The 14281-nt window shown below is 38.1% G+C and overlaps 1 protein-coding gene across 3 annotated transcripts in view; it reads right to left on the reverse strand.

Annotated features, from left to right (window-relative positions):
* The window catches only part of SLC25A13 (solute carrier family 25 member 13), a 184268-nt gene that overhangs the window by 87661 nt on the left and 82326 nt on the right, over nucleotides 1-14281 (reverse strand). For all 3 annotated transcript variants that reach the window (XM_042966782.1, XM_042966774.1, XM_042966784.1), the window contains one exon: nucleotides 3772-3911. In XM_042966782.1, the coding sequence (XP_042822716.1) occupies nucleotides 3772-3911 (140 nt within the window). The remainder of the gene's footprint in view (nucleotides 1-3771; nucleotides 3912-14281) is intronic.

Consider the following 14281-nt stretch of genomic DNA (forward strand, 5'->3'; position numbering starts at 1 on the left):
CAATAAGCACATAAAAACATGCTCAACATCATTAGTCATCAGGGAAACGCAAATCAAAATCATAAATGAGATACTGCAAAGAGACTCTAAAGTGAAAGGCCTTAGTTTCTCGTCTGGAAAATGGAGCCCTTCACTAGGTATATCTGGCTCTTGAGTTTGTGCTTTGGACGGCTACCCTAACCACACCCTGAATGTCGGTTTCGGCTTTCTAGCTGAAAATCCTTCCCGAGGGTTTTTGCTGCAAGAGAGTGGCCTTGTAGGCCGTGCACACCTGCCTGCAGTTGTTCCTTCTGAGCCCCTGGGACGGATAAGCACAGAGCAACCCCTAGACCTGTGCACTGCAAGTATCCAAGAAGTTGTTATCTCTGCACCTCTTTCTTGGCCCTTTCTGTGCACAAGGCCTCTCAACAAAGCTTGCATGTTCAGCAAACATTTGCTCAGTTGGGTGGTTTATCCCAACCAAGGAAGTAATAACCACAGCATGAGAAATACTTGCATAGGACAGAGAGTTAAAGTTAATACCACTTATGAACAGGAGTTCCATCAGGCATAGAAGAATATTTCTCCAAATCGTTTTCTGAAAAATTCAGCATATTAAAATCTATTTTTCAACTGGCAAACATAAAATTAGAACTAAGAATAGAGGGACGTGGAAACATTTATAATTTTTAAAAAATACACATACACATACCCACATATAAAACTGTACTCACATTTACACATACACACCATCACTCACGCAGTTAAGGGTAGACGACAGACCAGGAGATGAACAGCAGCCGTAAATACAATAGTGTCAATAACGGGGTAAAAGGACCGTGGTCCCCTCGTTTCTGAAATCCCTCTTAGCCAGGAACAAGACTCTAGGATAAAGAGGCTTTGAATCCCTGCTTCTTGCCAAAACACTATCATTTACATGTAAAGTAGAAGCAAGGCAAATATTGCTCAAAGAGTACCAAATTGATTCACCACTTCACTAATTTAAAACCAAAGCACAGAACACAGCATTCAGGCCATGCCCATGAGCAGCACCACCTCGGTGAGTGCACAGCCTGTCCACATAGTATGCAGACGAACACGTGAACACAGGAAGTCCTCACAGCCACATGGTGGCTTATAACACACTCAAACTTGCTTAGATACAGTAAAACATTTATTAAATGAAGAAAAGAGAAACCTGACCTTGCAGACAATGGCTCTGCTCACCAGTCACAAACAGGTGTATACACATAAAGCAGAGGTAACTCACGCACGTGAGACTTGAGTTGGCTGGAACCAACCCGAATTCCCGTCTAAGACCTTCTGTGGGATTGAACAGTGTTTTCTCTACATACCACTAAGCCTCCCTGAAAACACAAACACTTCTCAGCTGTCCCTATGGCCGCTCCTCTTCCTCGTCAGGTGACAGGTAGCAGCATGCACAGTGGCAGCCCTTTCACGTCTTAAGCGGCCAAGCATCTGCTTTCACAGCCCTGGCGCCAGCCAGGGAGCTGGTGCCTATTTGTGAGCCCTGCCCTAGAGCAGAAAGGCGGGTGCATGCTTGACAAAGCAAGAGCCCAAAATATATAGGAGATTAAGCTCTCTCATATCTTTAAGAAGTTCCCGCCTAGAAAAAAAGAGCCCAAAGGAAGCAAACAAAGCATTTGAAGTAGAGGTTTGAAGCTATAGCTGCCTTCAGAAAAGAGTTCAAAGGAAGCAGACAAAACATCTGAGTGGGTGGGTTGGGTGGGGAGAAGGGGTGACCCTACAGTAGACGTCAAAACTGGCTATTTCACTGACATTCACATAAAGTCTACCATGATACATCCATTAATTCCTTTAAATGTGGACCTAGAGTGGAACACAAAGGCAAGGCCCTAACAGATAATTATCCACCATTACCATTTGAACCTAGTGTATGTTCAGCAAGCACTTGTATTTGGGCTACAAAGTCAAAATCATCCCATGCAGGACTGTGGGATGTTCCATTTACCGCTGTAAAAAGGAGTCAAATGTAAGTGAATGCCATACAAGTTGTAGCTAGAAACAATCAGTAATCCTTGAGTCATCTAATCTTTGACTCTAGCTTCTCCGTATCTTGAAGAAGGCCTAGAAGCTGCTGGAGTGGCTTACAGCCGACTCAATTCAGCATAATTGATACCTGCTTAAAAGGGAAACATGATCATCCTTACTATTGCTAACATCCCATTAAGGCTAAAAGTTAATTAGGCTGTGTTCCATAAAGTCAATTTGAGGCATTTGTCTCAATAGCATTATTGTAATTATTCCTCATCAAAATGAATACCACCTCCTACTGCGCGCCAATGTCTTGTGTAAACAACAGCAAAATCCAACAACTCACATTCCATTCTCCTCCTGAGTTATTTAAGTAGGTTTGTGTTTATATAGAACTGAAAATGGGGATTCGTAGACATTAACATTTAAAATAAAAATACAAAGGTATGCTTAAAATATCTTGTTTTAAGGCTAGGAAAATAAAAGCAAACAAAATAGAATGACAAATTTTATATATCATAACAATACCTTTAAAAGTCAAAAAGAGAAGTACCTATTGAAGTCCACCTATTACATATGCTGGTGCCTAGGTGTAGATACCACAAAATGCTAACTGCCTACACAATACAGCATATGGGACAGGTGTGTGTTCTTGTGCCCTCCATATCCACTCCACTCCACTTTCCAACCATTTCTCAGAAGGCTCTGGCAAAGTTGTGGGCACACAAAAGAAACAGGGGCATCAGGATACTCCCTGAGGACATTTCTAGTGAATAAAAGGTGATTTCCCTGGTAAATCTTCCCTCAAGACCCAGAATTTAAACACAGAAAAGTAATGGCCTTACATATATCTTTTAAAATTATATTTAATAAAACAGAAATAAAATTTAATTGTTAGAGAAATAAAACAAATGCATGAAGTCCGAAAGAAAGAGTGGTTTCTCATATAGCCTACAGACCACACAGATTTGACCTCTAGTGACTAAATGTTAATATTAGAATTAAAATAATTAACAAAGCATGCTTCAGGGAGAAAACTAGACTGTAACATATGTTGTTACTACTCTTCCATTGGCATCATCAGTGGCTCAATGATGTGAACATAATGGGGGTGGGGGTGATAAGAGGAAGGTGTGAAGAACTAGGCCAAGGAAGGTGCACCCCAGAAACGTAAACAACTCCCAGAGTTCAACCCTGGATGAGGACAAAAGTGAACAGTGATTCTCAAACTTGGCACCTCAAACATGAAAAGCACCTGTGAAGCTTTCAATACCCCGATGCCCAGGTTCTCCCCGCCCACTCCCCAATCAAATCTAACCTCTAGAGGTGGGGAACCTAAATAACAATAGTTTTTAAAGCTCGCCAGGCAATTTCAATATGGAGTCAGGTTGCAGACCCCATGCTTCGTCTATAAAAGGCCTCAAGAGAAATAATTCTGCAGTTAGATGCCGATGGTGACATGTTCATTTCTCAAGGAAAAGCAAAATATTGGTAAATAGCAGTGGAACCAATCATAAGCCAAAAATTCAAGTTCCAATTCTGCCCCCTCCTGATTTATGTAGCTTTTCAGCAAATCACTTGATTTCCTGGGGCCTCAGTGAATATTCCTTTTCAATGTGAAAGGGTTCTACCCAGTCTATACGAACCCATCTAATCCTATCGTTTCTACACACTAATAAACAAATACTTCCAAAAGAATGGTCTGGGCAGGTTAGCAACTTTCAGGTAAACCAGGATCCCAGTTTTACTTATTTACTGTCTAAGAGCTATACTCACCAGTAAAAACTGAGTGAATTCTGCATATGTCAGGTGTCTTTTTCTTTCTCTTCCAAAATGTAGTTGCACAAATTCCGAATCCCAGTTAAATGGAATATGTTGATGAATTGTGGTTTGTCCAAAACCTTGCTTAACGTCCTCTGAAAAGAGAAAAGAAAGATTGATTGAAACAAATGAGGTTTATCCTTGTACAATCCGTTATTAAAAGGGTATTGCTCCTTTCTTCTTGTAAAAAGTAACTCAACTTTAAAACCACACAGGTAATAAAACCATGGCAAAAATAAAAGTTGGAATCTTCATGCAGTCAAGAAATCAAAATTAACAATCCTACCCATAAAGAGAAAAAAAAAAAAATACACACACACACACACACACACACACACGCTTAAAAGGCAGTAGGAAACCAAACCCAAGTAATAAGCTAAATCTAACATCATCATATCACATGTTTTGTTTCAACAAATATGATTTTCTAGACACACTGGATATAATTCAATCTTTAGTGGCAGGAAACATATACATAAACACATATAGCACTATACAAGTCTTAAACACAGTCATTTATCAAGTTATTAAAAAGTTCTTGAGGATTTAATAACATCGGTTCTCCCAATCCATGAGCATGGGGTACCTTTCCATTTGTTTGCACTGTCTTCAATTTCCTTCATCAGTGTTTTCTTATTTTCAGAGTACAGGTCTTTAACCTCCTTGGTTAAGTTTATTCCTAGGTATTTTATTCTTTTTGGTATAATTGTAAATGGGATTATTTTAATTTCTCTTTCTGCTACTTCTTTACTAATACACAGAAATGCATCAGATTTCTGTATATTGACTTTGTATCCTGTAATTTACTGAATTCATTTATCAGTTCTAAGAGTTTTCTGGCAGAGTCTTTATGGTTTTCTACATACAGTATCAGTTTGGTAGTATTTGCTGAGGACTTCTGCATCTATGTTCATCAGAGATACTCGCCTGTGGTTTTCTTGTTTTGTAGTGGCTTTGTCTGGTTTTGGTATCAGCACAATGCTAGCCTCGTAGAATGAATTTGGAAACTTTCCTTCCTCTTTTATTTTTGGAATAGTCTGAGAAGAATAGGTAATAACTCTTCTTTAAATGTTTGGCATTATTCACCTGTAAAGCCATCCAGTCTCAGACCTTTGTTTGCTGGGAGCTTTTTGATTATTGATTCAATTTCATTACTAGTAATTGGTCTCTCCAAATTTTCTATTTCCTTCCAGTGCAGTTTGGAAGGACACTGTTAAAATGTCTACACTACCCAAAGCAATCTACAGATTGAATGCAATCCCTATTAAAGTAGCAACAGCATGTTTCACAAAACTAGAACAAATAATCCTAAAATTTGTATGGAACCACAGAAGTCCCCAAATAGCCAAACCAATCTTGAAAAAGGAGAACAAAGCTGGAGGTATCACAGTCCAGATTTCAGGATATATTACAAAGTTGTAGTAATCAAACCAGTACAGTATTGGCACAAAAAAGAGACATATAAATCAATGGAACAGAACAGAAAACCCAGAACTAAACCCACACTTTTAGAGTCAGTTAATCTACGACAAAGGAGGCAACAAGATTACACAATAGGGAAAAGAGAGTCTCTTCAACAAATGGTGTTGGGAAATCTGGACAGATACATGCAAAAAAATAAAACTAGACTACCTGCTTACACCACAGACAAAAATAAAATAAAAATGGATTAAAGACCTAAATGTGTCTCACATTTATAAAACCATAAAACTCCTAGAAGAAAACATAGGCAGTAAAATATCTGTGACAGAGGCCATAGCAACATTTATCTAGATATATACCCTCAGGCAAGGGAAACAAAAGAAAAAATAAACTAGTGGGACTACATCAAAATATCAAGCTTTTGTGCAGTGAAGGGAAAATCATCAATAAAACAACATGGCAACCTACTGAATGGAAGAAGATATTTGCAAATAATATATCTTGAGTTAATATTGAAAATATATAAAGAAGTTTTACAACTTGACACCAAAAAACAAACCTGATTAAGAAATGGTCAGAGGAGGGGCGCCTGGGTGATTCAGTCGGTTGAGCCGACTCTTGATTCTGGCTCAGGTTGTGATCTCATAGTCATGAGATCCATCCATCGCCTCATCAGGTTCTGCACTGGGCCTGCAGCCTGCTTAAGATTCTCCCTCTCTCCCTTTCTCCCTCTGCTCCTCCCCTACACTCTCACTCTAAAAAATAAAAAAAGAAATGGGCAAAGGACCCAAATAGACATTTTTCCAAAGAAGACATACAGATGGCCAACAGACACATGAAAAGATACACAATATCACTAATCATTAGGGAAAGGTAAATGCAAATCAAAACCACAATGAGCTATTTGAACAACTGTCAGAATGACTAAAATCAAAAAGACAAGAAATAACAAGTGCTGGCAAGGATGTGGAGAGACAGAAACCCTTACACACTGTTGGTAAGAATGCAAATTGGTATAGCCACTGTGGAAAATAGTACAGAAGTTCCTCAAAAATTAAAAATGGAAACACTGTATCATTAGGTAATTCTATTACTGGGTATTTATCCAAAGAACACAAAAACATTAATTTGAAAAGATATATGCACCCCTATGTTTACTGCAGCGTTATTTACAATAGCAAAGATATGGAACCCAAGTGTCCATCCATAGATGAATGAAGAAGATATAGTATGTATGTATGTATGTATGTATGTATGTATGTCTGTGTGTGTATAAATAATGGAATATTACTCGGCCATAAAAATGAATGAAATCTTGTCATGTGCAATAATAAGGATAGACTCAGAGGGTATAATGTGACATAAGTCAGACAGAGAAAGACAAGTATCATATGATTTCACTCATATGTGGAATTTAAGAAACAAATGAGCAACAGCCAAAAGATTAAAAAAGTAGACTCTTAAACACAAAGAACAGATTGGTGATTGCCAGAGGGAAGGTGTATGAGAGGATGAGTGAAATAAAGTGGATTAAGAGATACAAACTTCCAGTTATGAAATAAGTAAATCATAGAGATGAAAAGTACAGCATAGGAAATACAGTCAATAAGATGGTAACAGTGCTGTGTGGTGACAGATGATGACTACATTTATCATGGTAGGGGCGCCTGGGTGACTCAGTTGGTTAAGCATCCAACTTCGGCTCAGGTCATGATCTCACAGTTGGTAAGTTCAAGTCCCACGCTGGGCTCTGCGCTGATAACTCAGAGCCTGGAGCCTGCTTCGGATTCTGTGTCTCCTTCTCCCTCTCTCTCCTTGTCCTTGGCTTGTGCTGTGTCTCTCTCTCTCTCAAAAAATAAATAAACTTAAAAAAAAATTTAAATATCACGGTAGGCACCGAGTAACATATAGAATGGTTGAATCATTATGTGCTCCATTACCAGCTCCCAGATGTTCTGGCTATGGTAAGAACGCCAGTCCCCAGCTAGCAAGCTATCAACCTGGAAGTAGCACCAGCTTATGAGCACTGCACCAGCCATGTGGGAAGCGGAAAGGTGGTAGAGGACACGGTGCCGTATCCAAGTCTAATCCACAAGACATAACTAAACAGCAGATCCCAACACTATTCCACTTTAAGTGCTAACCTGCTACTTGTGGTAAGGAAACAGAAGCTGAAGGAGGGAGGCACTGACACAAGAGAACGAGGCTTCTTGGAAAAGACAGAACGTGAACTGGGTCCTGAAGGCTGCCAAGGATTTACTGAGATGAATCTGTGAGGGAGTTTTTCAGTGGAGAGCAAATAGCATGAAGAAGGGTTCATTTCCTCTGAAGTGAATTAAGGCTCCAATCAGAGCGCTCTGGACCAAAGCCACCTGGGGTCATTGAGACATGACAGATCCTGCTCCGGGTAGTTGCAGACACTAGCCTCACTCACCAGCATAAATGTGGATGCCACATTTATGGTGAAGGAAAGGTTGCTGTGGGAAGAAGAGCTGATCCTGGGACACTGCAGAGAAAAAGACCCAGGGGTTTCTGTTTGTTCGTTGTTTTTTGTTTATTTTTTTACCATTTAGTATAATTTCTACAAAAGTTTCCTCACTTACCTACCAGAGGTTTACGTACTCTGCTATCGTGAGACTGCCAAGTCGTTCTAACTGGACAAACCAGATGATTGTTCAAGGGGAAAGGAGGATTCTTGCTAAAGAGGAAAACGACCAATATTCCTACTCATTTTCACCACTAATCAACTCTTTTAAAGAATTAAAACATTAAATTTTACCACCCTGAAAACTCACACATTTTCTCCAAAAACACTGAATGGGTTCCTAAGTCAGAGAGCACTTCCTCCTGCTCTGATAAGTCATTCTGGGGCACGTGCTTTCTGAAATGCTTGGGCTCCACATTTTCCTGTAGCTTCATGAACAGAAACCTCTATGAGACCAACAGTGACAATAGGGTCCTGGAATTTCCCCCCTTCACTTTGGAAGACACCTCAGGTTAATATTCTTTTTTCCTTTCAGGAAGCACAAATAGCTTTGTCATTTAACATTTTATTGTTTTAAGATTTCTCCATGCCTTGTAAGGCAATGATCAGTAACAGTACTCCTCCTATTTTATAGCTGGAAAATCAGAAACTAATAACCAAAGTGATTTTCAAATTCTGCTCTGTCTTCTGGCTCCCATGGGAAATTTGTGAGCTTTATGATGAAAGACTCCAGGAACCAACCTGAAGGCCATCCTACCTACACCTTTACCATCCCCTGGCCTTTCCAAACCTAACTTGTATTCCTGGATGGGAAAGTGGAAACCCTAAATATCCTAGGCTTTTTGGTTACTTATTGGGCTCAGTGAACTGCATATGTAACTAGAACTCGTAACTTACCAGCTGACGGCTTTCAAATAACCATCACATGGCAGATTTATCACTAACTTAAAAGGAGTGAGTAGAAGATCCCTCCTAGTCTAAAACACAAGGCTTAAAATCTTACCCCCAGGTTGAGGTCAGACAGGCAAAGAAGCAAAACTGAATTAGCACTGAAATCGCAATGAAGCATCAGATTATATGTTTTGGGTATTTAAAGTCATACTTTTCTTAGCTCAGGCACTACTCCTCCTGAAAGTAAAAACAAATTAGAATGCTTATCTCTTAAAGTATAATCATTGTTATTTCAGTCTGTGCCAAACAAACTATGTTTGGAAGGCATACAGTTCCCATAATATCACCAAATAACGGCAGTATTATTGAAAGCAAGACCTCACCAAATAAGCACAAGGATCCGTTGACTTTATTTGTGGGACTCTGCTTTCCCCACAAATGTTTCCGGCCTAAAAGTCTACTGTAGTTTTTTAAAGATTATAAAAAGACAATTAGAAACTGGCAACTGTCTCTTTCCTAAATATAACTTCAAAAAGTCAACTAATTTCTCCTAAGATAATAAATTTCCCAGGCTATAGAGTATGGTTATAGTAGAAAAAGTTGTGATTTTTAGAGCTGGGTCATAGACAATATGATGTTGTGTATAGAATGTCCTAAGGAATCCACTAAAAAACTATTAGAACGATTAGAACTGTTAAAACCATACAATAAATTAGTCCAACAAGACATTTCTAGACACGAAAATGAAATTAAGAAAACAATTCCATTTTCAACAGCCTCAAAAAGAATACAATGTTTAAGTATAAATTTAACAACAGGCAAGCAAAACATATAATCTCAAAACTACAAAACATTGTTGACAGAAATTAAAGACCTAAATAAATGGAAAAATAGCCCATTTTCATAGACTGGAAGACCTATTCCCCCAAAGTGCTCAACAGATTCAGCGTAATCCCATCAAAATTCTAGTTGGCTTCTTTGCAGAAGTTGACAAGCTGATACTAAAATTCATATGGAAATTCAAGGGAGCCAGAATAGCCAAAACAACCTTGAAAAAGAATAAAGTTGCATTTTAAATTTACTACATAGCTACGGTAATTAAGACTGTGTAGTACTGGCCTAAAGACAGATATACAGACCAATGGAATGGAATTGAGAGTCAAGAAATAAACACATTTTTGGTCAACTGCTTTTCAACAAGAATGACAAGACAATTCAAAATGGAAAGATCAGTCTTTTTGACAAATGGTTGTAGGACAAGTGGATATCCAAACATGCAAAAGAAAGAAGTTAGAAACCCTACCTCACACCATATACAAAAACTAACTCAAAACAGAGCAAAGACCTAAGTGTAAAAGCTAAAACTGTGATGCTCTTACTGCAAAACATAGGCATAAATTTCTGTGGCTTTAGATTAAGAATGGTTTTTTAGATTATGACACACATAACACATGAAAATAATACATAAACTGAATTTTGTCAAAATTTAAAACTTTTGTCCTCCAAAGGATACCACGAACAAAGTGAAAAGACAGACTACAAAATGGGAGGAAAATTTTGCATATCATGTATCCGATAAAGAAAGGACTCTGGAAGATAGAAAGAACTCTTACACCTCAATAATAAAAGGACAAATCATCCAATTTTAAAAGTGGGCAAAGGATTTGAGTAGACATTTTTCCAAAGAAGACATATACACAGCCAATAAACACGAGAAGATGCTCAACATCATTAGCCATCAAGGAAATGCAAACCAAAATCACAATGAGATAATCACTTTATCCCCACTAATAACAAGCATTGGCGAGGATATGAAGAAATCAAAACCCTCATAAATTGCTGGTGGGGATGTAAAACCATGTAGTCACTTAGAAAAACATTTTGGCAGTTCTTCAAAAAGTTAAAAATAGTTACCAAATCCCCTGACAATTCTACCCCTAGGTATACATCCAAGAGAAATGAAAACATATGTTCACATAAAAACTGGTACACAAATGTTCATGGTAGCACTATTCATAATGCCCCAAAAGCGAAAACAATCCAAATGTCCATTAACTAAAGGATGGATAAACAAAATGTGGCATGTCCATAATAATGTATTATTTGTCAATAAAAAGGAATATAGTACTGTAACATGCTACAGCATGGATGAACATTGAAAACATATTAAGAAGCCTGTCTGTAAAGGCCACATTTTGTATGATTCCATTTATGTGAAATTTCCAGAATAAGCAAATGCTTACTAGATTAGTGGTTGCCTATGACTAGAGGGACAAGGAGAAAACAGGAAGGGGGAGTGAGGACTGCTAAGGTATGGAGAGAGAAAAATATACCTGGGGTGATGAAAATGTTGTACAATTGTGGCGATAGTTTCACATATCTGTGAATATACTAAAAACCTCTACATGATACACTTTAAGTAGATGCATTTTATTTCAATAAAGTTTTTTTTTTTTTTTTTTAAACCTGGGACTGTCAGATCTGCCTCTTACTAGTGAGTGACATTAAGCAAATTATTTACTCTGACTCAATTCTCTCTGTAAAATGGGAGTAAAATATCTATCTTGGAGCACTGTTCTGGAGCTAAATGTGCCTATCACAATGTTCTAAACATAGTAGGTGACCATCAAAATGGTAAAACTCCAAAATCTCAAGTCTTAATGATAATAAAAATTGTTATCTGGGAATCAAATATTTACAAATGATACCAAAAAAAAAAAAAAAAAAGCAGGCACAGTGTGATTTGGAAATATCATATACATTTCTCAAAAAGCAGTAATTTTCCTCAAATACTTAAAATCCATCCTTCTCTTAGCTCATACATTAAACTTTTGAATGAAAAGTGATCAAAAATTTAGTAATTTTCTATTATGTTTTTGAAAGTATGAAATTAAGAACGATTAAGAACCTCCACTCTTTACTTTGAAGATCTTTCAGATAGTAGGACTATTTAATTGGCAAATTACTTGCACATGCCATTAAGTGGTTAGACTGAATTTGTTTTTACAAATTCTATGGACCCTTATTCCTTAACCTCCACCACACTATAATCTGAAATCATCGAGGTCTTCACTTATGCAAATTTAACTTTCTATGTTCTTGTTTCCACACAGAATAACTAAATTAATGCACTTTAATTTCCAAAAGATCCACTTTTTGAAGCTGCAAATCAAGGAAAACTGGTTTCCCATTCAAATAAAAAAGGTTCATCAAGCTACTTTATTTTAAACACTGAAGCATAATATCTCTCCCATGGATCCTAAAAATTTCATTAATACAATAACACAAAAAGGATGTTTCTATTAAACCGGAAAGAAATCCCTCTTGGAGGCAGAGGGAGAGTTGGCGAACAACCCGCACTTTCTCTCTGAACAGCTTTGCCGGGGTGCTTTTTTCTAACACATGCCTAATCCTCAAAGAAAGTTGTGGTTTCACTCTAAGGGAAATAATATCCCACCCTGCTGATATTGTTAACAACAGCATATATGGCCATCGTATTTTAAGCAGGGAGCAAAAGACAAATTGTTGAATTCGTAAGTTAAATAACATAATGGAGTGAGTGGATGGAGACCTATCTCTACAGCCACATGCTCCAGTATCAAGGCTGCCATTTCAAACCCTTTTGACAAGTGCCTTTTTATATTAATCACAGTTAAGGGTCTGGAGAGGAAAGAAGTATTCTGGCTACAATCCACACTCGCTCAAGAAAGTTCTAGGGGGAAAATGGGTGCCATTAAAATAGAGTAAGTACACAGTAAGTACTTCACACATGCGGCCCTTCTCATTAAAACGGAGTTCTCTGTAAGCCCCCGTATACTTGCTATTATTATTATTCTGAACATGTAGGTACAGTGGTGATAAGTAGCTTTCAAAAAGTAAGCACACACGCACACTGCACACACACAGGCAAGCTGGGCTGAATATTGTACCCAAGTCATACTTTTGTGGTGCTGGTGTATGTAAAACTGAGGGCTAATTTCCAACTCTTCCAATTCTGTACTTAGAGAGGGACAGGACTACTCTGATGAAGTCACGGGCATCCTAGAAAAAGCATCCTCCACCTCACAGAGCCAGAAAACAAAGTTGTTCCTACAAAACCAGTCACTTTCCCTTCTCTTTGGGCCTGTTTCCATATTCATGAAAGAAAGCCAGAAACTACACCAGCCATTATTCCACTGCAGTGTAAATGACATATCCTTGGATAGCTTCTTTAAAACAAATTCCCAAGCCCCATGCCCTAAGATTTTAATTCAGTAGACTCGAGATGGAACCAGGGAGTCCACAGTGGTAATGAACACCTCCATGCTATCACAACAAAAACCCATGATCTTATTGGTAAGAATCCTTCCTATTCTAAAATCTGATGGCTCTATGAATCCACAAGATTACTACACTGTTTAACTCATTACTGCAAATGTTGGTACACAAAAATAAAAAAAAAGGTTAAAGGCTGGCAGATACCTAGCATTTGTATTAATCTTCTATCACATGCATTATCTAAAATAGACAGCAGGGCGCCTGGATGGCTCAGTCGGTTGAGCTTCTGACTTCAGCTCAGGTCATGATCCCGCGGTTTGTGAGTTCGAGCCCTGCATCGGGCTCTGTGCTGACAGCTCAGAGCCTGGAGCCTGCTTCCGATTCTGTGTCTCCCTCTCTCTCTACCCCTCCCATGCTCATGCTCTGTCTCTCAATAATAAATAAACATTAAAAAAAAAATTTTTTTAATTGAAAGTGAGTGGTCAACTGAGATATTTTCAATCTATATGCTAGAAAAGTTACTTTCAATTGGGTAGAATGAACCATTAGCAGTCTTTAATAACATCAAAAGTAGGTCCATTAAAGTGATGTTTGAAGGCACAGATTAGTCACTCTCCAGACGTACAAGCTTGTTTTTAATCATCTGTTGCATTAATTATTGTTAACTTTCTTCACCCCTAGAGAACACAACCGAAACATTCCAACTTTTTAAAGCAGTACTTGGAATCCCTCATTCTCTAAATGCAAATATATCTATATTGTTTTACAAACCAATTTCCTAAGCTAGTTTCCTTAGACAGATGTAATCAAAAATAATGTTCTTGCAAAAGCATGAACATATATCTAACCCTACTGAAATGCTTCAAGAGCAGATGTACTACAAATGCACACCCACAGTGATCCCATATTAGTATAAAACTGTTTTATTTCAATTAAAATGTCTAACTATCCACCCCCAACACATACCTAAACTGTAATTTTCTCTGAGAACTTCCAATATGTTCTTGATTTTGTTTCCTTTATCAACCTATCAGAGCAAAAACTGCCTTGCAACTGTTGGAAGAAATCAGTCATTAGCAGCAAGATTACAGCAAATTTTCCAATTTAGAAAAACTGTATTTTTATCTCTCCCTCATACTGAAAGAATAATGGTGTAATTTTCCTATTTTTAAGTGAGCAGTACAGCTTAAAATAGTCAAATTTTCCCAGTGCTCCAACTTTTAGGATTTACTGTTAGCTTTCTGTTCTCGACACCTCCCCTATTCACACGTTCTCCTCTCCCTCCACCTGACCCACACATGCACACGCACACCACAGGGGCAGAAGCCCCCAGTCAGCCTCTCCACACCGACAGTCTTCTAAAGAACAGCTAACCTTCAGGCAGTTGTTAACTAAGGAGTGGCTTCACAG

This window comes from Panthera tigris, chromosome A2 (assembly GCF_018350195.1).
Source record: "Panthera tigris isolate Pti1 chromosome A2, P.tigris_Pti1_mat1.1, whole genome shotgun sequence".
NCBI classification, from domain to species: domain Eukaryota; kingdom Metazoa; phylum Chordata; class Mammalia; order Carnivora; family Felidae; genus Panthera; species Panthera tigris.